This window comes from Canis aureus, chromosome 8 (genome assembly GCF_053574225.1).
Source record: "Canis aureus isolate CA01 chromosome 8, VMU_Caureus_v.1.0, whole genome shotgun sequence".
Lineage (NCBI taxonomy): Eukaryota > Metazoa > Chordata > Mammalia > Carnivora > Canidae > Canis > Canis aureus.
In genome coordinates, this window is record NC_135618.1 from 24696590 (window position 1) to 24719230 (window position 22641).

The 22641-nt window shown below is 32.5% G+C and overlaps 1 protein-coding gene across 4 annotated transcripts in view; it reads left to right on the plus strand.

The window, feature by feature from the left end:
* The window catches only part of PTBP2 (polypyrimidine tract binding protein 2), a 77374-nt gene that overhangs the window by 38548 nt on the left and 16185 nt on the right, over positions 1–22641 (plus strand). For all 4 annotated transcript variants that reach the window (XM_077905538.1, XM_077905540.1, XM_077905541.1 and 1 more), the window contains exons 5-8: positions 933–1076; positions 6118–6282; positions 6373–6483; positions 12213–12408. In XM_077905538.1, coding sequence (XP_077761664.1) covers positions 933–1076; positions 6118–6282; positions 6373–6483; positions 12213–12408 — 616 coding nt within the window. The remainder of the gene's footprint in view (positions 1–932; positions 1077–6117; positions 6283–6372; positions 6484–12212; positions 12409–22641) is intronic.

The window sequence follows — 22641 nt, forward strand, 5'->3', positions numbered from 1 at the left end:
TGTAGTTTTCAAATTTTGCCCTTGAATTCATTTTTAGATGGTTATAATGAGATTGTGGAAAATACAAATGTATATAAATGCAGTTTTTTCTTTTATTGTGTCTCTACCGTTTGTAATATCAGAAAACGGGATACTAGTAGCTTTTTTTAAAGATTTATTTATTTATTTATTCATTTATTATTTAGTTTAATTTAATTTAATTTAATAACAGAGCACAAGCCAGGGGGAGCAGCAGGGAGAGGGAGAAGCGGGATCCCTATTGAGCAGGGATCCCTATGTGTGGGGCTCCATCCATCCCAGGACCTTGGGATCATGCCCTGAGCTGAAGGCAGATGTTTAACCATTTGACCCACCCACACGCCCCACACTAGTAGCATCTTAACCTTTAAGCTTATCTCATGGAAATACTTATCTGGTAGCATTAGAAGAAAATAATTATTAATCCTAGATATTCTTCATTGAATAAATATCCCTGTGGCAAAAAAGCCCAGGCATATTAATAAGATTTTGTTTTAAAATTTCTAATACCATTTAGAAGAAGGTGTGAAATTTAACATCTATTAAATATAATTAATGTCACTAATAATTGGATTTTTAATTTTTTTCCTTGTCTCTTGACTTATACTGCTTTAAAAATGACTTTGAGATCTCTTATGTTCTCTAATAGGGGAATGGTAAAATTCTAATATTAGAAAATGTTTAGATTTTACTTTGTCAAAAAAAAAAGATTTTTGTCTAGTTTTTGTTAGACTACATTTGTGGTGTGTGGAAATAAGGATAAGTAGGATAACTTATTTGAGTGTCTAAATGTACCTGGAAAGGTTATACTCTAGATAGTAATTTTTTTCATTAGCTGAATAGATTACACAGATACTGAAGTTTACCTGAAATATAATTCCTAGTATTAAAATTTTTGCTATTTAAATTTTCAGGCATTTTTGGAACTAGCAACAGAGGAAGCAGCTATTACTATGGTTAATTACTATTCTGCTGTGACACCTCATCTCCGTAACCAACCAATTTATATCCAGTACTCCAATCACAAAGAACTAAAAACAGATAATACGTTAAACCAAGTGAGTATGTGTTGGTACATAAATAAAATGGCCTAAGACATATTAAGAATCTCAAATGTATGAATGGAAAGTAATCATTTAACCGTTTAACCATTCAGAAGATTAACTATGGCATTTTGTTATTTTCAACACATTTTCTTGTAGTACATCCCTAAATGTTAAATATTATGTTAGTTTACAAAATGTGCAGTCTATTATTTTCATGTTTTAAATTGGTACTTGATGAATTAGTTAAGTAATACTTTTTCAAAGCTTTAATGTTCTGGTCAAAATGTTCATTTCATGTTCTAAGTTCAGATTTTTGTATAGGAACTATGAGATTGAGCTTGCTATTCACATAAACTATATAGAACTCTGTTGCCTGGACTTTTAAAGTATGTTTATATTTGACTTTGTATAGGTCTTAGGTTTCATGGAAGAATTTTTACTGCAGATGTGTTCATGGTCTTCCTGGAGGAAGCAATATGTAAAAATTGAAAATATATGAATATTTTGATTTATTTTTTAAAATGTGATATAGAAGATATTAATTATTTAAAATTAATATATTTTTTAAAAAATGGTATAAGAACGGTTTAAGCCTAAATACATAGAGCATTGCAAGAATGGTCTAAAATTGTAAGCTCTTTTAATACAGTTTTTAGCTAATTATATCTTTTCTGTTTCAGTAATATCTAAACTATATTTGGCTCTTTGTCTTGAAAATGTAGTGGAATGTAATTCCTCATAGATTTTAACCATCATAAAAAGTGACTTTTCAAGATCATTTTTGATAGGTTATAAATAATCATTTAAAACTTACTGTCTAAAGGCTAAATTTTCTTTTTTTGTTGTTTAATTTGACAATAATTTTCATTACCTTTGAACCAGAAATTATGCTTCAAAAAATTTATCATTGGAAATATACCAAAAGAAAATCTTCTATACTCATTTTACTTATAATTTAAAATGGCATTTAGTATTTCAATTTTATTTTATATGTTAGTATTTTAATAAGGTAATTCATGAATGCATTCTCATTTTAAAAGCTTCCAGTGCAAAGATCATGAAAAAATAAAGATAAGGAATCTATAGACAAATGTATGTAAGGAAAGGGTATTTATAATTTTAAATAGGATAAACCGTGAAATCTCCATGAAGAAGTGACATTTGAGTAACACTAATCACTTCAAAGTGATTAGGAAGTAAATGCACTTCTTCTGACCTGGTTATTCCAGAAATAGGGAGCAATGCAAAGTTGCTTCTGTTGAAGAAAACCTGGTTTTGTAGCCATAATTTTGGTTTTCAGAAGCCCTTTAATCTTTTCTGATCATCTTTTTTAATATTACAATTGGTCATGTTTTATTATTTCACAGTTCTTTAAGGTACTAATTAACAATATTTTAAAAGATACTATATGTTAATTATCTTATTTTCTTCAGTGTTAGCTATTATGTTTGTCTTGTATATCCATCTGTCTATCCCTTCTCCCCCCAGTAGTCTGTTCATATTTCAGAATGGATAGTTAAGTTTTACTGTTTGGACTGGTAGGCTTTCATTACAGTAAAGTAATGAGTTTGGATATTAAGCTGGGATTCTCCAAATACCAAAAAAGGTCCTTATTCTGGGTCAGTAAAACTCCCTTTAGAATTCCTGTTTCTTTTAAAGGGAGCATTTTGTTGTTTTTGTTTTTTAATGGTTAAAGGGGAGAGAGAGATGATGGGGGTGGGGTGGGGAGGCAGCAGTTTACCTGTTGCTCATTAGGTAGACTTTCCATTAACCCTTTTATTTTCCCCCTCTGCCCTTTGTGACTGCCAGATTCTAATGTCACTCATGTAACTGTCAGTGCAGACCCTGTTTGCTATGTGTTCATTGTGTCTTCTCATTTGTTTCCATTCATTTTCTGTATACCAGTATTTTGATAAAAGTATTCTCAGCTGATGACAACACTCTTTCTATTCAATATTTGGGTTTATTCCATTTTATATTCATTAATGGGTGTTTTTAATTCAATTCCAGTATAGTTAATATATGGTATTATACTAGTTTCAGGTGTATAGTGAGTCAACAATTTTATACAATTTTATACTTAGTGCTCATCATAAGTGTACTCTTTAATCCCCATCACCTCATTTATAGGCATTTTCATGGGCTTTCATAACAGAGGCAAATAAATATGAGTCAACCACGAATTCTTCCATGATCCTTTGTCAAGTTACCAAGTCTTACCAATTTATTCTTCTTAGTATCTGCCTAGTTTTCATCATCGTTCTTGCTACTCACATAGCTCAAACACACACTATCACCTCTTGGCTATATTACTATGATAGCTCTCATACTCATCTACTTCTTTACTTTCCTCTCTTGATTTCTTTCTCCCTAGTACCTCTCTCTTCACCCCACTGTCCCCCTTTTCCTTTTCTACCTCCCCCCATATGTCCTTGTAAAACAAATCTGACTTAGTTACTCCCCTGCAATAGATCCTTTTCATGCTCAAGATAAAGGCCCCCAGAAAAGATGGCTATTTCTATCTTATTGGCTATATATTTGCCTATGCGTCTACCCAAAAGTAATTGTAACTCTTCTAACCTGACATTCTTTCTCTTACTTCTAGTATTTTGGGACCACTGTGTTTCTGTGATGTTAATTTTTCCTGGAATATTATGACCTGCCTGCCCTTGTGCCATTTTTCCAACTCACATTTCACACAGCCATTTGCTAGACATCTTCAGGTCTCACTTTTAGTTTCCTCCAGAAAGCTGTCTTTTGATCCACAAAGACTGGATTAGGTTTGCATTAAGAAATCTTAACACAAATTAAAATCACAGTGAGATACTACCATGTACTAATAGATTGCTAAAATTAAGATGGATGATGCCAGGTGTTGGTAACAAGGAGAATCTGGAGCTTTCATATATACATTTGGGAATGTAAATTCTTAGAATTGTGTTTAAAAACTTGAAACATATAGTAAAGCTGAGCATATACATATTCTTTGACTTAGTGAATCTACTCCTAGTTATACAAATGTGCATCAAAAGATATGTATGAAGAAGTTCATGGAACACTAATACATAATAGTCCAAAGCTGGAAATGATCCACATGTTCAGCAGCAGTAGGGTATGCTGTGGCATATTCATTCATTAGAATTTGTTAGAATACAAAAAAAAAAAAAAAAAAAAAATTGACCAAGCTGCTGGTACCTGCAAAACATGTATGTACATCATAACAATAATATTTATTGAAAGAAGCCAAACCAAAAAATAAATAAATAAATAAGCCAGACGAAAGTAAAACATACTATATGACGCCATTTATTTAACTGATAGAAACCATGAATGTGGCTTTTAGAGTTTTGATAATGTTCTTTTTTTATCTAGGTAGTCATTTCACAGATATGTCCAATTTGTGATGTTTACACTTAGGATTTGTGTCCTTTCATATGTGTATATATGTGGTTTGCCAAATTAAAATCTAGGTTGGCAAGCCAACTCTGTTCCATCAATTAAAAAAATACAGAAAAGTTATTTGTTAATGATATTTGTTATTTGTTAATAATAGAAAGCTATTTGTTATTGATAATGGAGAACCTAATTATTAAGCCAAAAAGAAGATGGAGGAAAGTTCAATAGTATTGGGGAAGAAAGTTTGTATACATCCTTTTTATAGACTAGATACATATTTACTCATATGTGAAGATGGTATCTCTGGAAGGATACCCATGATAATATTGGTGAGGAATGTTTAGGGGAAAGCAGACAGGGTGATAGGGTTGCAGAGGAAACAACCATTTGTACCATTTGAATAGCATACCATGATCATGTGATTCCTGTTTCAGAAAGACAGTCATTCCATTATTTGAAAGAGGAGATGTTAGTGTTTTCCTAAATTGTGATATTTCTTTGTAGTAACAGATAACTATATTCAAGGACATGCTCCACTAATGAAGTAATTAATATTGCAGTACACTACTTAAAATACTTTGAGTCATTTTAGCCAATATATAAATTTGTAGGCCTAATTATTTCTTTAGCATTTAAATAATGAGGTTTAACCAGATGGGCATGTGGTCTCTGAATTCCAAACTGTGTGATTCCCCTGGTTATGTGTCATTTCAGTGAACTGTTTCTTTTTTATTTCTAGCTTTATTGAGATAAAATGGATATATTGTGTAATTTAAGGGATATAATGTATTGATTTGATACACTTATATATTGCAAAATGATTACCACCATAACAAATGTGTTGTCAAAGGGAGCACTGTTTTCATAAGTGTTGTCCTAATTCTATCATGGTGTTCAGTTGATATTCCTATTCATCTGCCAATACAGCTTTTTCAAACTATAAAGCAATGTAGCAGTATTTGTCATTGTTGTTTAATAATTATTTGCCATTATATAGGTTTTTTTGACTCCAGATAGGTAGAAAAATTATTTCCTTATCAATCTGTCACAGTAGGAATAGTCTATTCTGTATGTATATTTTTTCACATTTTAAAATCTCAGAAATTAAGATGTGTTTCAACAGTAATTGATCTGTCCTGGTTTAATTAGCAGTATCTTAGAAGTTACGCTAGTCTGAAAAAAGACTTAATATGTATCCTGAATATTCCTCCCTTAAGATTATATTAGAAATAATAAGCCTTATGGTAATGTTTTTTTGGGTTATCTTGCTGAGATTTACTATGTGCCTTTTTTATGGAGTAGTGAATAATGTAAGACTGAAGTTTTATTGTTCTCTTTAGAGAAACTTAAGTTTCTTTTTAAAACATTTTCTGATTATGTGAATTTGCCAAACTATATTTTGTTCTTTTGAAAATAAACTACACTGCCTATCTTTGCTTGTTCAATAAAGGTTCCAAACCCTAGATAATTGTTTTGAATTAAAGATTAGTAGACTACTTGAATTAGAAACAGATAATACCTGGTTCATGGCAGGTGCTCAAAGTATTTATTGACCATTATATTTTGTTTAATCTGTATGTGTTCTAGAAAAGAAATGAGCTAAAAGTATAAGTGAAAATTCAGTATGTTTCTGAAGTGTTTATCTTTCAATTTTCAGCGTGCTCAAGCAGTTCTTCAAGCTGTGACAGCTGTCCAGACAGCAAATACTCCTCTTAGTGGCACCACAGTTAGTGAGAGTGCAGTGACTCCAGCCCAGAGTCCAGTGCTTAGAATAATTATTGACAATATGTACTACCCTGTAACACTTGATGTTCTTCACCAAGTAAGTTTAACTAATTTTCATCTTTACCTATAAACTGGAGAAATAATGATACAGTAGATAAATAATACTTTGATTTTAATGTTTTAACAGATATTTTCTAAGTTTGGTGCTGTATTGAAGATAATCACATTTACAAAAAATAACCAGTTTCAAGCTCTTCTCCAGTATGGTGATCCAGTAAATGCTCAACAAGCAAAACTAGTAAGTCTGGAGCCCTATTTTTTTTTTTTTTTTTTTTTTTGTACTATAGCCATATTTTTCAAAGGCAGATAGATATACACGCTATATATCACGAATGTCATTAATACTGACATACCATGTAGCTTTATGGATGGCACAAATTGGTGTCATTTAGATATTATTAGAAAAGCTTAATATTTGTGATAGTGTTTCTTTTTAAGGATAGTTACATGTGTAGTTTTCTGTAATACAGGTTTCTGTTATTTTGCACTTTGATTTGATTTAGGTCTGAAATTTTAAGCTCTTGAGGATATAGCAGGATTAAATTGTGCATGTACACTAGTAAAGATTTTAAGTGTTTTCCAGTAATTAATTTAGCTATCAAGACCGTTTGGCTAAAGTATATCATCACACATATGGCTCAGACGTTATGATAGGTTCTCAGTTTATTTAAGACTATGGTATATTTAATATTCTTTTTAAGGTTTTTTTTTTTTTTTTTTAAGAACACTGTTCTGAATGGTTCTTAGTCTACTTTTTATTTACAACATACATATTTTTTATTATGTATGGAGGGTGAGAAACTATTAAAAGAAGTAAACTTATGTTCCCACATCATGACCACCTTTCAAAACTTCGTACCGTATCTTTGCTTCTAAATGCCTTAATCTTCTGTTTCTGTATCATATTTAATTCTACCTTTGCCCTAGCTGTTTAACTTCTTGTGTCATATTATTTCATTGTGATTATTCCATTGTTAAACCATTAAATATTCATTGTTAAACCATTACATCAACTGTCTTTACTTATCATCTTTTGCCTTTTATCTTACCTCTTTTTCTCCCTCTTACTCTTATTTTCAGACTAATTATGTTCTGTAATACTTCAGTGCTTCCTCTAGATTAAGATAGATTGTATGGAACCCAGACCATCTTTGATTGTTTCATTGTGTTTCCATCCTCAGAATCTCATTTGGGGAGCAAAAAATAGCACAAAGTCTGTACCGTTAATATTGACATAATTGAAATGGTTTAGCAAGTGCTGTTATGTCAATTTTTTCCTGATATTTTATGTTGTAAACAGAACAAGAATTTATCCTTTGTTACAAAGGGAAGCTAATATTTAAAGAGGTTAAATTACTAATCGTAATACACACTATGTGTAAGGGAGACATATTTTCAGCCTGTTGCTACTCACTGGTTCTTAAGTTACATGATCTAATCTTATTATATTTTCCTTTTCAGGCATACATTAACACTTGGAATTCTTTTTTCCAAAAATAATGATTTCTCTTTACATGCCCCAGTCCTCCAACTTTGGAGAATATTTTATGTATTTAAAGAGTAACCAAAATACATGCGGTATGAACTTTGATCAGTAGCAGACAGTCTAAAAGTCATGATCTTTATGGCATTTTTTGCAACTTCACAACATATTTAAAATATAGTGTATGTTTGTCTTAATGTGGAATATTTTCTGTCATCCTTTCTGATGCGGAGGGAAGAGTATTTGGTAAAGGATCAATGAAATGGAATTACACTGTGTTTGGGCTGTAATTCAGTGGGGAAAGTAGTTTATATGTGTGTTTTGTCTGAAGTAATCTACAGTAATCATGACAAAAGGTTGTACTTTAATGTTATCAGGTGTTTGAAGTTTTCATTTACTCCGTCTTCTATGTACAGATAATAAACATCAGGTATTGTGAACATTAATACACTCAGGGCTTTTCTGTAAAAATGTACCATTGTAATTCCAAGAGAATAGGTAATTGTTTGATATTAATTAATTAGCTATTCTGGTATCTGAACTCAACTTTATTTCACTTACTAGAGAAGGAAAAAAAGTTTATTTCCCAAACTTGCTTGCTCCATTATCTTGTAACCCTGACACTTTGTTGAAACAGACTTTTGATGACTGTAGTAATTTTTCTTCATGCCCTTATATGGACTGTTGAGTATACCTAGAGAATGTCATATAATCTAGCAGTTGGTACCAGTTGAAATTCATCAGCATCAACCACAACTAGACTTGGCCCTTTACTGTACTTGAAAAATCTTACCACATTTCACCAGTCCTCATGCTGTCCCAATTTTCACAATGACTATATCAGAAAATTCTCATTCCACCAAATCTTTTCTTACTCCCCTTATGACCTTGTGTACTGCTTCTCAGGAAAAATAGAAACTATCAGATGGAAACTCCCATTAGCTTTTCTCACAAAATCTAATTATATCACACCTATCTTTCTCTTCTAATAAAAGGCATAGATATTTCTAAGACCAGTAAATACCAGATCCTGTTCTCTTCTGCCCTCCAAAAGACTTTGCACTATCATCCCTTCTTTCTCTTATATTTTTCTCTTTGTTGGCTATTTCTCACCAGTGTTTTAAGTATCCTTATATCTCCTTCACTGTAATTGAATTTACCCTGAGTTCCACATCTTTCTCCATCTATCACCCTTTCTTCTCTCTTTTCATTTATAGCCAGATTTACTAAATAAGCTCTCTTTGTTTGCTGTTTATACTTCTTTTTATTTCTCTACCTACTATAATTTGGTTTCAACCCCCTTTTCCCAAATTGTTCTTTTCCAGTGTCATCAGTGATCACTACAGTAGGAAAATCTAAAAAGCATTATTCAGTTTAATGAATTCAGTTCTTATCATCCCTAACCTCTAGGTAACTTTTGACACTGTAAGCCATTCTCTTTCTTAAAATTGTCTCTTCTCCAGGTCTTTAACACTTATCAACTGGATATATTCCACCTCTCTATGTCTTATCATATCCCTCCCTTCTGCCTGGGGGACTTCATCTATTCCAGCAGCTGAGTCACACCTTTGTGACTCTGACAGTGCCTTTGACATGATTCTCTAGTGTTATATCCTAAGAGACTCAGACTAGGAACTTAGTGAACCATTAGGCACCTTCAAACTTCGTGTGTTCAACTCCTGTCACTTACCCTCCCTGGCCTCCCCGCCCCACCACCCCAAAACAAATCCTGCCTCACCTGTGGTGTTCCCAGGGTACCAAATTCTATGTCAGTAACAAGCCAGAAAACATGACTTTTTATTCCTCTTTCTTTCAGCCTATCACCAAATTTTACTGATTCTTATCATCAATTTCTTTTGAGTCTATTCTTTCGTCTCTCAGCTCTTGCCACCACTCTAGTCTAAGCCAGGTGTTCTTCAAAGTGCTAGTCTCTGATGTTACCAGGAGCTTTTGCCAAAATACAAGTCTGCATGCTTCTAGCTATGATGTGTTTAGTGTGATATTGATATATATGCTGACATAGACTCCTTATCTTCATGTGGATAGGTTTGGGCTGCTAGTTCATGAATCAGCTTGAGTAAAGCCCTAATACAAGCCATCATCTTTTAAATCCTTATTTCAATGGTCTTCTGACTTCGCTCACAACGTTTACTTCTTAGCCCACACCTGTTTTTTCCACAGAATACTAAGAATGATCTCAACTTAAAGTTCTGTAACTTCATTCTCAGTGCCCTTCAGTGACTTTTTCCTTAGTATAAAGTCCTTACTCCTTAACAAGGCTTGCAAAACTCTTCATCTATCCTCAGCTTGTCTCACCTTTTACTATATTGGACTTTTTAAAATAGATTGCATGTGCTGTTTTTTCTCTAATTTCTCAGACTTACAGCCTCATGTTCCATTTGCTTCTGCTTTCTCTTTGGTTTTTTATCTCCAACTTTTGTCTTTGAGGTTTACACATCTCAGAGAGGTCTTCGTAAACTTCTAACTACATCATAGCCCTTCCTTTCTTAGTTCTCGCTACCACACATTAAATTTATTTATAACTACTTGTCTGTATTTTTTGTTTTACTCTAAGTTATGTAAGAGTGAGTACCTTGTCTGCTTTGTTCTTTGCTCTGCTGTATTCCTAGAACATAGTGCAGTGTATAGCACTTAGAACTTTCATCCCGTGTCACAACTCTTCCAGCATCTGCTCTGCTACAGATGTCTTCTCGTTTTGCAGTCATCCTTGTGGATCTCAGTATATAATGAAATGGGTTGGTTCTAAACTTTGTAGTTCAGTTGCTACATTTTTATGCTTGTTAAAATGGTGGAGGTTATATAAAATTATAGGCAAAGTATACAAGTTTAGAAAGAGAATCTCAAGCCTACCTCTACTTTTCTAGTGGCAATTGTTCCAAATGAATGGAAGATGAAAAATAAGCACTGGGAATTCAGTTAGCCGACAAAATGTACCTTTACATTTTGGTAAAGAGAATTTATAGTGTCCTTCAGAGTATGATCCAGAGCTCACCTAGGTTCTTGTCCTATAGATTGCATCTATATATAGATATGCATATATACATATGCATCTAATGGGACTCTTAAGATATACTGAACTAAGAAATCATAATCTTTGGGGGTGGGAGCCCAGTACTCTGTTTTTGAAAGTGCTATGTAAAGGCAGCTTGAGGGATAGAACCAACCAAACTCTTATTATATATTACAGTTTTTGGCAATTAATTTTAGTTAATTGGAAGATATTTCCCCCTAGCATTTTGCTTTATAAGAGAATAACAACTCAGGAAAAGATTAACAATGGAAGTATTAGGGTTGGAGGGAAATATTCAACAATCTCTTGAATTTGTCCTAAGATTCGTATTCTGTATTTTAGTCCAATCTCTAAAAAGGTCTTGCAAAAGAATGTTGATCTACTATTAAAATAATATTGTTCTAGATTTATATACCTAATGGATCTTGGTCTATGTAAACATCAAGCTTAATCTCTTGATATTTAATCAGAAGAACTGTTGCTTCATTTTCAACGTGGGTTATAGAGCTAAACATATTCTTCATTTCTGAATTGTCTTATACAGTAAATGTTTATTCTAATGAAAAATTAACAATATATTCCCTTGTTCTTTAGTTTGTTCTAGTCTTATATCCAGCCAGAGTAGAAATGGTGATTATATAGGAGCAGGAAAAAAACCCATAATAATAACAGTAGAATATGTCTTATAACTCACATTGTACTTTTGCATATGTCATCTTTTATTTAATCCTCAAGGTAACTCTGTGGGGATTATGGCAGCCATTATTACCTCTGTTTTCTAGATTAAGATAGATCCTGAGATTCAGAGAGGTTAAGTAACTTGTTCAAGATGACCTAATTGACTATAGGCTTTCAGCTCTAGAGTTTGCACTCTTCTATTCCTAAGCTTTTCTGGGATGATGTTACATTTTCTAATTCAACAAGTTTTGATTAGGTGGACATCTCAATGAAATAATAGTTTCTGCCCCATTTCATGGGAATTGCTCTTATGCATTATAGTGATATATTTGGCTTGAAGCACTTCATAAAATGTGGCATCAAACAAAAGTTACCATATAAAATTATACCAATTTTTCTAAGTACTGCCATCCAGCAAAAAATATGTATGTATAATAAAGTATTATGCAGACCATTATGGTACAACTCTTGTAGGACTGACTGTATTTGTTATCCTTATTTATTAAATCAAATTATTTGCAGATTTTTTTTAATTAAAAGCTTTAGTATATGTGCTTAACTGGTTGTATTTTAAAGTAGCATTTCTATTTAAAGAAGATAGTATTTGTGGAAACAGATACATGTACAGCTGGGATAATAATGATACATGCTATTTGATCCCTTTCCTGGTGTTTTTTATGTGCAGGTCTTCATTGTTGGGTTTTATTGTCAAAGTCCTGTTTCTTGATAATTTTCATTCCTTAAGACTGCTGATATACTTTATTCACTTTTACAGGCCCTAGATGGTCAGAATATTTATAATGCTTGCTGTACCCTAAGGATTGATTTTTCCAAACTTGTGAATTTGAATGTAAAATACAACAATGATAAAAGTAGGGATTATACTCGACCTGATCTTCCATCTGGGGATGGACAACCTGCATTGGACCCAGCTATTGCTGCAGCATTTGCCAAGGAGACCTCCCTCTTAGGTATGATTTTTATTGTCTATACCACTTTTCTCCCATTTTGCCAAATGGGAAAGTGCCTGTTAAACTCCAGTAAGTATAATGAATCCCTCACTTTGTAATTTAGCAAATTGTTGGGTTTTATTTATTTTTTTAGATAAGAGGCATATGAATGCTGTTGGGAGAAAAACCTAAAATGTTATGAAAATTCTGTCAGCTGTATTCCTTTCACTGTCCTCATTTTTTTCTCCCAAAATGAAAGAAGAAAAGTTCTAGAGAAGAAATACTGTTGAGTTTATTTCACGTTGAACTTGATGTCAGACTGTCTAGGTCTGAGCCTAGGTCTAGACTCTATGTGCATATTCTTTAAGGATAATCTGATTGTTTTAATTTAGCAGTGCATAGAAGCAATGAAAAGTGAATAGACCAAACGTAACAGGAGTAGTCATAGGGTTTTTTTCAACACATATTATAGCCTATCTCTTAAAAAGCAATTTAAACTAGGAAGAATTTTCTATAAAATTTATTTTGGTTTTCTCTTTTTTTGTCTTAACCATTTATATTTCACTTTGTTCTCCAGTGGATTTGACTCACCACACACACACAGACACACACACACGAAAAACAATGCAAAAATTTTTAACTACTGGTTGATCGAGTCGAGATGAAGAAAGAATAAGAGAAAAAAATGTTATTTTTTGCAAGTTATATGAGTAAAGTGATTTATAACAAGATGAAATTTTACAGTTTTATTTGCTGTGTTTGGGAAATTCTTGATTTCTGACATGTGTAAGATTATGTTTAAATCAGTTTCTGTCCATATGGAACCCAAGATTGATGAATTACAAACTAGTTCTTACAGTTCAGTTTATATACCTCAGTCAGATAAAGAAAAACCATCTTATAATGAAGTAATTCTTGGAAGTAGATATATATTTACTGTAGATATGTAACAGTTCTGCTATCTGTTGTAAATATGTAGTAATGTAAGTGATACATCCATGAACAAAGACACCTGATGCACAAGAGAAGCAATTGATACTCAGAATTAATTCTGGTAACTTGAGAAAAAACTGGCTCTTTTCTAATTTTCTAATATATCTAGCACAAGCCATAATTGTTTATCATGATTTTAACAGATTCTTTAGCATTCTTTTCTGACAGAATTTCTATACTGTGTGGGCTTAGTTTAAGCCTTTATTCCCTCAACTTGGCTTGTTAAGTTGACTATTTCATAGTGTACCATTTTTAAAGGTAAAGTCAAGAGTGAGACAATGAGTGATAACAAGATCTTTGTAATTCTTACTTGCTTGTAGATTCTTAAGTTATTTACAAATAGAAATTATTTTACAGAAGAGAAAAAAATCAACATTTATTGAATAACTCTTAGATCTAGGCATTCTACTAGGCGCAGTAGTTCTGCTGGAGAGATAAATTATTTAATCCTTAATGTAGATGACATCAAGATTTTATGTCTAGTTTCTGAGAAGTTTAAAAATGCACATCCAACTCCTTAAACAACTTAAGTATAAAATGTCAAGAAATTCAGCTAGCATCAAGCACAGGATCATAATAATCACTTTTTGGACTCTACAGAGTTTTGTGCCCATTTACGTATAGTTAGATAAGTCTGCGTGTGTTTGGATTCTGGGTAGAGTCCTGGTTAGAAGTCAGCTGGATTCTTCTAGGGAATTCATCACTGTTTTCCTTGCAATTTCATGGCCCTGGTGAGATTTTTATTTTTTTTTTAAGTAATAATGAAATAAATGTCTTTTTCATAAAAGATTATGAAGCCCTGGCATAATTAACTTGTATCTTCTCTATACTTTTATCATTCATTTTTCAGGTGTTCTGCATGTTTTGCACTAAAAGCATGAGTTAAGTTGTTCACTACTTAATAAATTTGTCTTCATCTTCTAGCTCTATTTTGAATATTTTAATATATCTTGTTTCTGCACTCTGATTAAAGAGAAAACGTTGTGTGGTGAAGATATGTGAATTCACCTTCCTTTACTAAATGACTTCATCATTTACCTGTTTTAATGGTTTTGCATCTTGTGATAACCAGGTTTTTATACTAAGTATCCCCAGATATCTTTTGAATGATAGGTGAGTTGTAAGTTTCAAAAATCAAATAATGGTATGGACTCTGGTAGTTTTGATAATTTAAAAGAGGTAACCATTTTTTCCTCTTATTTTCTATGCAAATACGTATTTTTGTACAAATTAAAAATCACTCTGTAAGCGTAGTTCTGTGTTTTATTGTAATTGTTATTTTAGTAAGAATTTTTTTGAAAAATAATTTTAATAGCTATCTAGCATGCTGGTGGATCTGTAATACTTTTGAAAGTACCTTTACTTCCAGACGTTTTATTAATATATGTGGCATTGTGACAAATACCCTGTACATAACTTTTTTGTTATTGGGTCAAAGAAAATGTTAAAGGCTCCTGATTCTTACTGTAAATTTCTTTCTGGAAAGATGATATTAAACTAGTATGGTATTTGAGGCTGGCCATTCTACTTTTTTGCCTACCAGCATTGATTTTTTTTTTTTTCAAATATTTGTCATTTTTTAAAATTTTTTTTTCTTTTTTTTTTTTTATGATAGTCACACAGAGAGAGAGAGAGAGAGAGAGGCAGAGACATAGGCAGAGGGAGAAGCAGGCTCCATGCACCGGGAGCCCGACGTGGGATTCGATCCCGGGTCTCCAGGATCGCGCCCTGGGCCAAAGGCAGGCGCCAAACTGCTGTGCCACCCAGGGATCCCCTATTTTTTTTGATTTGCTTAGAATATTAATTTGATAGGAATAGGAATGTGTCAAGTTTTATTATTTAACTTTTATGAGCTAACTTATTAGACATTTTTAAATTTTTAAATTCTTATTAGACATTTACACGTCTCTGAATTGGTTGTCTAGGTTTTTGGGATATACAATATATGTAAAATGTGTATTAAGGATATACATATTTCATATGAGCTGAGTCTTCAACTTGATTCACAGTATTTTAGACGCCAGCTTATAGATGAGTTATTTTGAAATAATTTATCTCAATCCAAAAATACCCATTTATAGGACTTGAAGTTAACTTTTTTCCCCCACACATTTGTGGATATTGTGATCTTTATTAGGAACCACTTATATTTTGCCTTTTTTAAAAGTTGTTTTCAAACACCGTTTATAAAGACCTCCAATATTACTTTTAATAGCCTTCTGGAGTGGTAACTAAATTTTTCCTATGTTTATTTTCCTCCAATGATATTTAATAAGTCAGGTGACTTTGACATACAACCAACTAGTATCATTGGATCCATTTCCTGCTGAGTCTTCTTCAAACAGTACTTGTTCAAAATAAAATAATTGATAGCTAGCTATCTCTCTTTATTTCAAAGATTCTTAAGAACACAAGTACTAGATGGTCCTCCTTTTCTGCAAATATTTGGGGGAATTTCCTTTACCTTGTATAATTTTTATATCTGAGAACTTGACTGAATTTGGAATCAATATAGTACATTTTAATTGATTTGTTTTACACAGTAATTTCTTAAGACTAGCCTTTATACCTGGCTCCTCTTCTTTTTCTTTTATTACTAGGGATTACCGTGTTTCAGAAAATGTAACTTTTTCAAGAAGGAAGACTGAGTGCTTTGTTATTAATTAGAAATCTGACATCTAAATACATAATCACAAACCCGGCCAACTATTAGTTATTCACGTATTCTACTTCATAGAACAAAGTGATAAAAATCCTTGAGATTTATAAATTGAGACATCATTACTATGATCATTTTATCATGTTTAAGAAGTATAGCTTATTAAGGGGTGGATCGATTTTAGAGAAGTGCTAGAAGTAATTTTTCATGCTCATGTTGTCTACATTTTAAAAATTAAGAAAGATAATGTGTACAAAGAATACTTAATGTTAGAACTTTCTATGCATTTTGAGTTGAATAAAGTAAGAGCAAGGTATCTCATCATATGACCTTAACAGAAAGGCAGACCAAATTTTTCACGAGAAATCTGTTGATCTTAAATAATAATTGAGAACAGATATTACAAACATTTGTTCATTAAGGTAAATCTGTAATTCTATAGAAACAGTGTCTCAGGTTTTTCTGTACATCACCAGGCTGAGAATCATGTGGAGTGAGTCCTAGCAGTCCATAGTTTCTTAAGATCTCAAGATGCTTTTACTGTGTAATGGGAGCTGATAATTACTGCTATAGAGAAAAGTTCGTAATTTTTAGATGGTAAATTTTAGCTTTTTAGCAAAGTTAATGGTGTTCTCAAAAAAACACTCTTCATAGCGATTAAATAGTATGCTAATACTGTTAATTCATGCCAAATATATCTTGGTATAATTGTTCTAATGGAATATTGTTTAGCTTTAAATTGATTTGTTTTTTCTCTATGTGTTATAAGATTAACACGTAAACTTAAATATTTTTTAAAAATTATTTTTAAGTGGTTTCTGAAATCTTTGGTTTTCTTTGTTACTTTTGAATGGATTATTTGCGTAGTAATTTTAAACTTTTTACTATGAAAGATTTCAGTCATATACTAATGTAGTGAATCCTACATTCATCTCAATTTAGTAGTTTTTACACTTGTTTTATCTTTTATCTGCTCATTTTTTCTATTGTATTTTGAGGCAAATCCTCGACATCATGTCATGTCATCTCAAACATTATCATAATATCTTTAAAATAATGACATTTTCTTTTTTTTAATAATGACATTTTCTTATCAAACCATAATATGATTATCACACTCATCAAATTTGACAGTGATTTCTTAATGTCACTGAATACCCAATCCATCTTCAAATTTCCCCAATTGTCTCAACATATTTTAAGACTTGATTTGTTCAGAATAGGATCTTCTCAAGGGCCATAGATTCCTTGTGGTTGTTATTTTTCCTAAGACTCTAAATCTGTGGTAGTCATCTCCCTTCATCCCCACCCTCTCCATTCCATTGACTTAATGAAGAAACCTAGAAATTTGGGGAAAGTCCTACAAACTTGATTGGTGTGGCTGTTTCTTTGTAGTGTCATCTTAACTTGTTCCTCCATCCACTGCATATTTTATGTAGACCAGAAGTTCGCTTCAAAAGCTTGATTAGATTTATGTCCTGTTACATTTTTTTCAAGCAGGAATACTTTATAGTAGGTGTTCTTGTGTTTCATGTTGTATCTTAATTGGAAACATAAAACATCTGGTTATCCCACATTGAGTGTTGCTTTAAGACAGATTGTGGTTCAGGTGGTGACATTCTGATCTTTCCATTATATTTTTCCACTAATGGTTTGAGTTTCCACCAGTGATTGGTGCCTTAATTATTTCATTTGGTGTTTGCAAATGTTGCCTTTCCCCCCTAATTGACATATTTCTCTACATTAATTAGTTGAAAATCTTTATAGAGTTTTCCTTCATCAACTAGGACTGTTTACCTTGTAATGCGATTTGTGCAGGACAGTTGAATTCTTGCAATTATTTGTTAGTTTTGGTGGAAGAAATTGATGCCCAGCTTTTGTTTTTTTCATTTATTATGTAAACCTTTTCATGAATGGGTACAACCTAGATTCTTTCCAACTACAGTTTAAACTTCAGAAAGTAAGTAAGTAAGTTGCCTCTAGTGCTGGTAGCCTCAAATGTGGTTTGAGATAGTGACCTTAGTCCAGATGTGAGCTGTCTGGCTTATCAATGTAATAATGTTTTTTTATTTTAGTCTTAGCCAGTGGCCCAAAAGAGGGAAGCGGGGTGGTGAATAAGAGACTAAACAGAGTTAATTAAAACTCAGATATGTTTCTCTCAAAAAAGAATTCATCCCCCTAAAATAAAGAACCAGGAATGCACCAGGAAGCGTTAGTATTTCCTTACTAAATACCAACAGAATATAAATCACTTTTCTCTTACAGCTATTTGTGAGGGAAAAAATGATCCACAAATAATGAGAATGAGTTGTTTTCTCAAAGGATTAAAGTCCCTTAGGTGATGTTTCCCTTGAATCCTTGTGTATATGCAATCTGTCTGTTTATACTTTTTAACTGTGATTCTATAGGTTATGCAGTAAAAACATCTTTTGTGAAACATTGCTATCTTACATGTCTTATTTCAGTAGAGTGATGATGGGGAAAACTACAAAGCTAAACTAATTGGAAATTAATTAGTATGTTAGCAGTGAGCTAATCGAGCAGTACTCCTATTATTTCCTTATATTTAAGTGATGCCTGTGTTTTGCCATGTGTGTATTTTTAGGAAATAAGATGCTCGTTGTGTTTTAGGTATTATTTAGTAAATTTAGGCTGTTTCAGTAGCCTCCAAGGTGAATGCCATTTGGAAATTCTTGTTTTTCTACTGAACCATTCAATAGCTTAGGAAGAACAAAATTATCAGTTGGTAATTTCATGAATTTGTAGGGCTACTTTCAGTTAATTATTACGATGTAGGCCATTAAGGAGACTTTTCTAAAAAGATATGCTTGCTGAAATCCTTAAAGTCTTAAGGATACTTACACCAGGGGTCTTTTTATGTGATTGGTATTGATAGAAGATATTAGCTGTTTTTTCCTACCACTATTTGCTTTCCCTATAGGAATTGGGCTCCACTATAAAAATGCCTACATATTTTGGGGGTAGTTCCTGTGATAGGAATAAATATTTACAAAGTTATTAGTTTAAAAGTAATTACTTAAGATTCCACCTTAATTGCTACAGTTCTCCATATATTTTGTAGCAAAAACACATGAAATACTATGGCTTAAAATGAAATTGTCTCAATGCCGGGAACCCAAAAGGTTGTCTGATGCATATGGATACTAATCACTAACCATTTCGTGAATATGTATGAAGTGCCAGGCATCATTCTTAGCCTTTGTGAGTTAATCCTCACATTATCCCTAAATGTAGTTATTCTTATTGTCCCTCACTTCATAGGTTTAGAAACTGGGACACACAAAGATTAGCAGTTTGCTCCGATTCCCATAATTAGTGAGTGGTTGAGATAGGCATTCTGGCAGTCCGGCTTCAAAGTTCATACTCCTAACAAACAAATTTGAATTTGAATAAAATATACTATAGATTAGGCCTGTTAGCCTGCCTTCTTTTTCCCTATGGAGTTAATAATAATGTCATATATGTAGTAAATACATACGTCCTATAATTTTAATTTCCCTTTTTTAATTTCCCCTCCCCATATACTTAAATATTTTCTGTTACCAAGATGTTGTTACCAAGTCCATTTAGTGTTTAACCTGGTTATTATATGATTACAAAGCCAGAAGTACTGTTTATATGTCCATTTAAAATTGAATAGAAAATAGGAAATACATATATAATATGCAAACCAAAATATAGTAAACTGAATTTATATTTATATGTTTTCACGAAGTGTACACTAAAACTTAAATGCCAGAATCTTAATTTTAGCAAAGCTTTAATCTATAAGACTACATTATAGCAAAGAAAATTTTGGTTGTAAAATCAAACTTACTAATCTACTGCAGACACATTTGCAAATCATCCTCCAACAAAAACTAAAATGATTACAAATATACAAACATTCTAGAAATACTTTTAAAAATATTAAACTCCATGGATTTTTAGAGTGTATCACTGAATGCCATAACATTTGCAATTTTTTAAAAAGCCATAAATTAGAAAAGCAGTATTTTGTCATGTTCAATAAAATCAAATTTTTCGTCATAACTCACACGAAAATCTTGTACTAACTCACTGTCCCATAACTTTGGCTTTCTCATTTCTGTTTTAATGTGTAAGAAGTAGGAAACTATAGAAGTTAGGTTGAAACTTCTCTACATGTGCATTCTTAGAAAATAATACTGAGTTAATTTGGATTATTAAACTAACCAATTTTGCTGTGGCTGAGTTTTTAAAGTATTAATTTCTCAGTCTTTAAAATACTTCTTTCAGAAAAGAAGTAATCTGAGATAAAATTGTTCATTTGAAAATAACTGTCAGTAGATAAAAGTTTTTAACCTCTAAATCATGAATTAACTTGAAGCAATAATCTTTAGAGAGTTAACTCTTTGAGCCCTTTTAAAATAATATTTGAATGAATATATGTTAAATCTGGAACGTGTTTTCTTAGCAAAGGAAATCTGTTAATGGTAGTTGCCTACTTTGGAAATATAATAGGTCACAGATGTGATATGAATGTTAGAGAAATAATGTTACCATGTCCATGCACATTTACTTATTTGCCAGCATTTTCAAATAGGATAAGTTTATTCCTGTAGGGCTATAAGATGTTGTTCATAGACTGCCATTTAACTGTCCAAGGTAATATTTTCATATAAAGTTCTTAATGGATAATCCCATAACCTTTGCTTGAACTATGTTAGGTTCACTCATCATATTGTTCTCAGCTGTAGTTTTAAGAAATTCTATTTACCTTCATTTCCAAGACAGTCTGTCAGATAGTTGAATTTATTTATTCTAGTGTTACTGTTCATATTTCTCGGGCTACACAGCCTTAATTCAGTAGTAATCAGTGCTAGCCTTGGAATATAAAAGGTAAGTTTAAATTAAATCAGACTGTAAATTTTACTTTCAAAAAGTGTTTTTTTTTTTTAAGAGTTGACAGTTATGTATATTGAAAACAAAAGCTTTTCTAAAGTGTATTACTGCTGCTTTTATAATTGACAGAAGAAAAACTGACTGCAGTATAAAATGTGCCTCTATCTAAAGTAAGTAAAAATTAGGCAGAAAATTTTCACTAGTTGCTCTAAAGATAGAGCAAGAAAACAAAAGATGCATATAGGAAATCTCATTTTAATTCTTCTCTTGATCTTTTTTTTCCCTGAGCTCTTCCTAATTTCATATTTACTTCCCTTTTAGCTTTTGTGATTTTTTTGTGGGGTTTTTTTTTTTTTTTGTGCCTGTTGATCTTGATTTCAATTTAAAGGTGTTACTCTCTGAGTACCTTTCCTATATGCCCCGCTTTCTAGATATTCCCATAACTTTGTTAAGTATTTGGCATGAGCATTTCATAGCCCTGAATGGATTCTGCCTCATGTCAGTGACATCCTGGTTAATTCATTCATTGACTTATTCAGCAGTCATTTTAGCACTGTGCTAGGCACTGCAGAGATTCAGAATTACAAGGTTCTATAACTTGATTTACAATCTGGTGGAAGCAGCAAACATCTGAGTAGCTCTAATTTGAGGCAAAGTGAAATCTGTAACAGAGTTGGTGTGGTATTAGAGCATAATGAGATACACAGTGAGATTCATCTGAAGGAGATATTGGGAATGTTTTATGGCCATTTGATTTGGATACAAATAAAAAGGGATGCCTGGGTGGCTCAGTGATTGTCTGCCTTCAGCTTAGGTCATCAAGTTCTGCATCAAGCTGCCCCACAGGGAACTTGCTTCACCCTCTGCCTATGTCTCTGCCTCTCTCTGTGCCTCTCATGAATGAATAAATATATTCTTAAAAAGAATAAAAATTAGTGTGAGCAGATGTGAGAAAGTATATATCACATTTAGGGAGGACAACATTGAGTTATGATTAAGCCATAGGGTAATTGGTAAACTGTGAAAGGCAGTGGTACCAGAAAGAACTTGAGACAAAATCTTAGAACTGTTGTTAGCCAAGGGAGTATAGTGGAGACTATTAGTCTAAATAAAATACAGTTGGGAATCTAAACTGGGGACATGAAATGAGAATAAAAGAGACAAATACATGGGAAAAAAACATAAAGGTAATAGTACTTGGCATCTTTATTGATACAAGTACTTAGAAAGAATTAAACTGGGGATCCCTGGGTGGCTCAGCGGTTTAGCGCCTGCCTTTGGCCCAGGGTGCGATCCTGGAGTCCCAGGATCGAGTCCCACGTCAGGCTCCCGGCATGGAGCCTGCTTCTCCCTCCCCCTGCCTCTGCCCCTCTCTCTCTCCCTATGTCTATCATAAATAAATAAATCAATCTGAAAGAAGAAAGAAAGAAAGAAAAAGAAAGAAAGAAAGAAAGAAAGAAAGGGAAGGAAGAAAGGAAGGAAGGAAAGAAAGAAAAAAGGAAAAGAAAAGAGAAAGAAAGAAAGAAAGAAAGAAAGAAAGAAAGAAAGAAAGAAAGAAAGAAAGAAAGAGAAAGGAAGGAAAAAGGAAGGAAGGAAGAAAGAATTAAACTTGTGGAGAAGTCCACTGGGTAGTAGGAAATTCTGTGAGCTTGTGAATTGGAAAAACAGGTGTGATATTTTAAAAGCTTGGCTTAAGATTCTTTAGGTGTAAGAGGGCA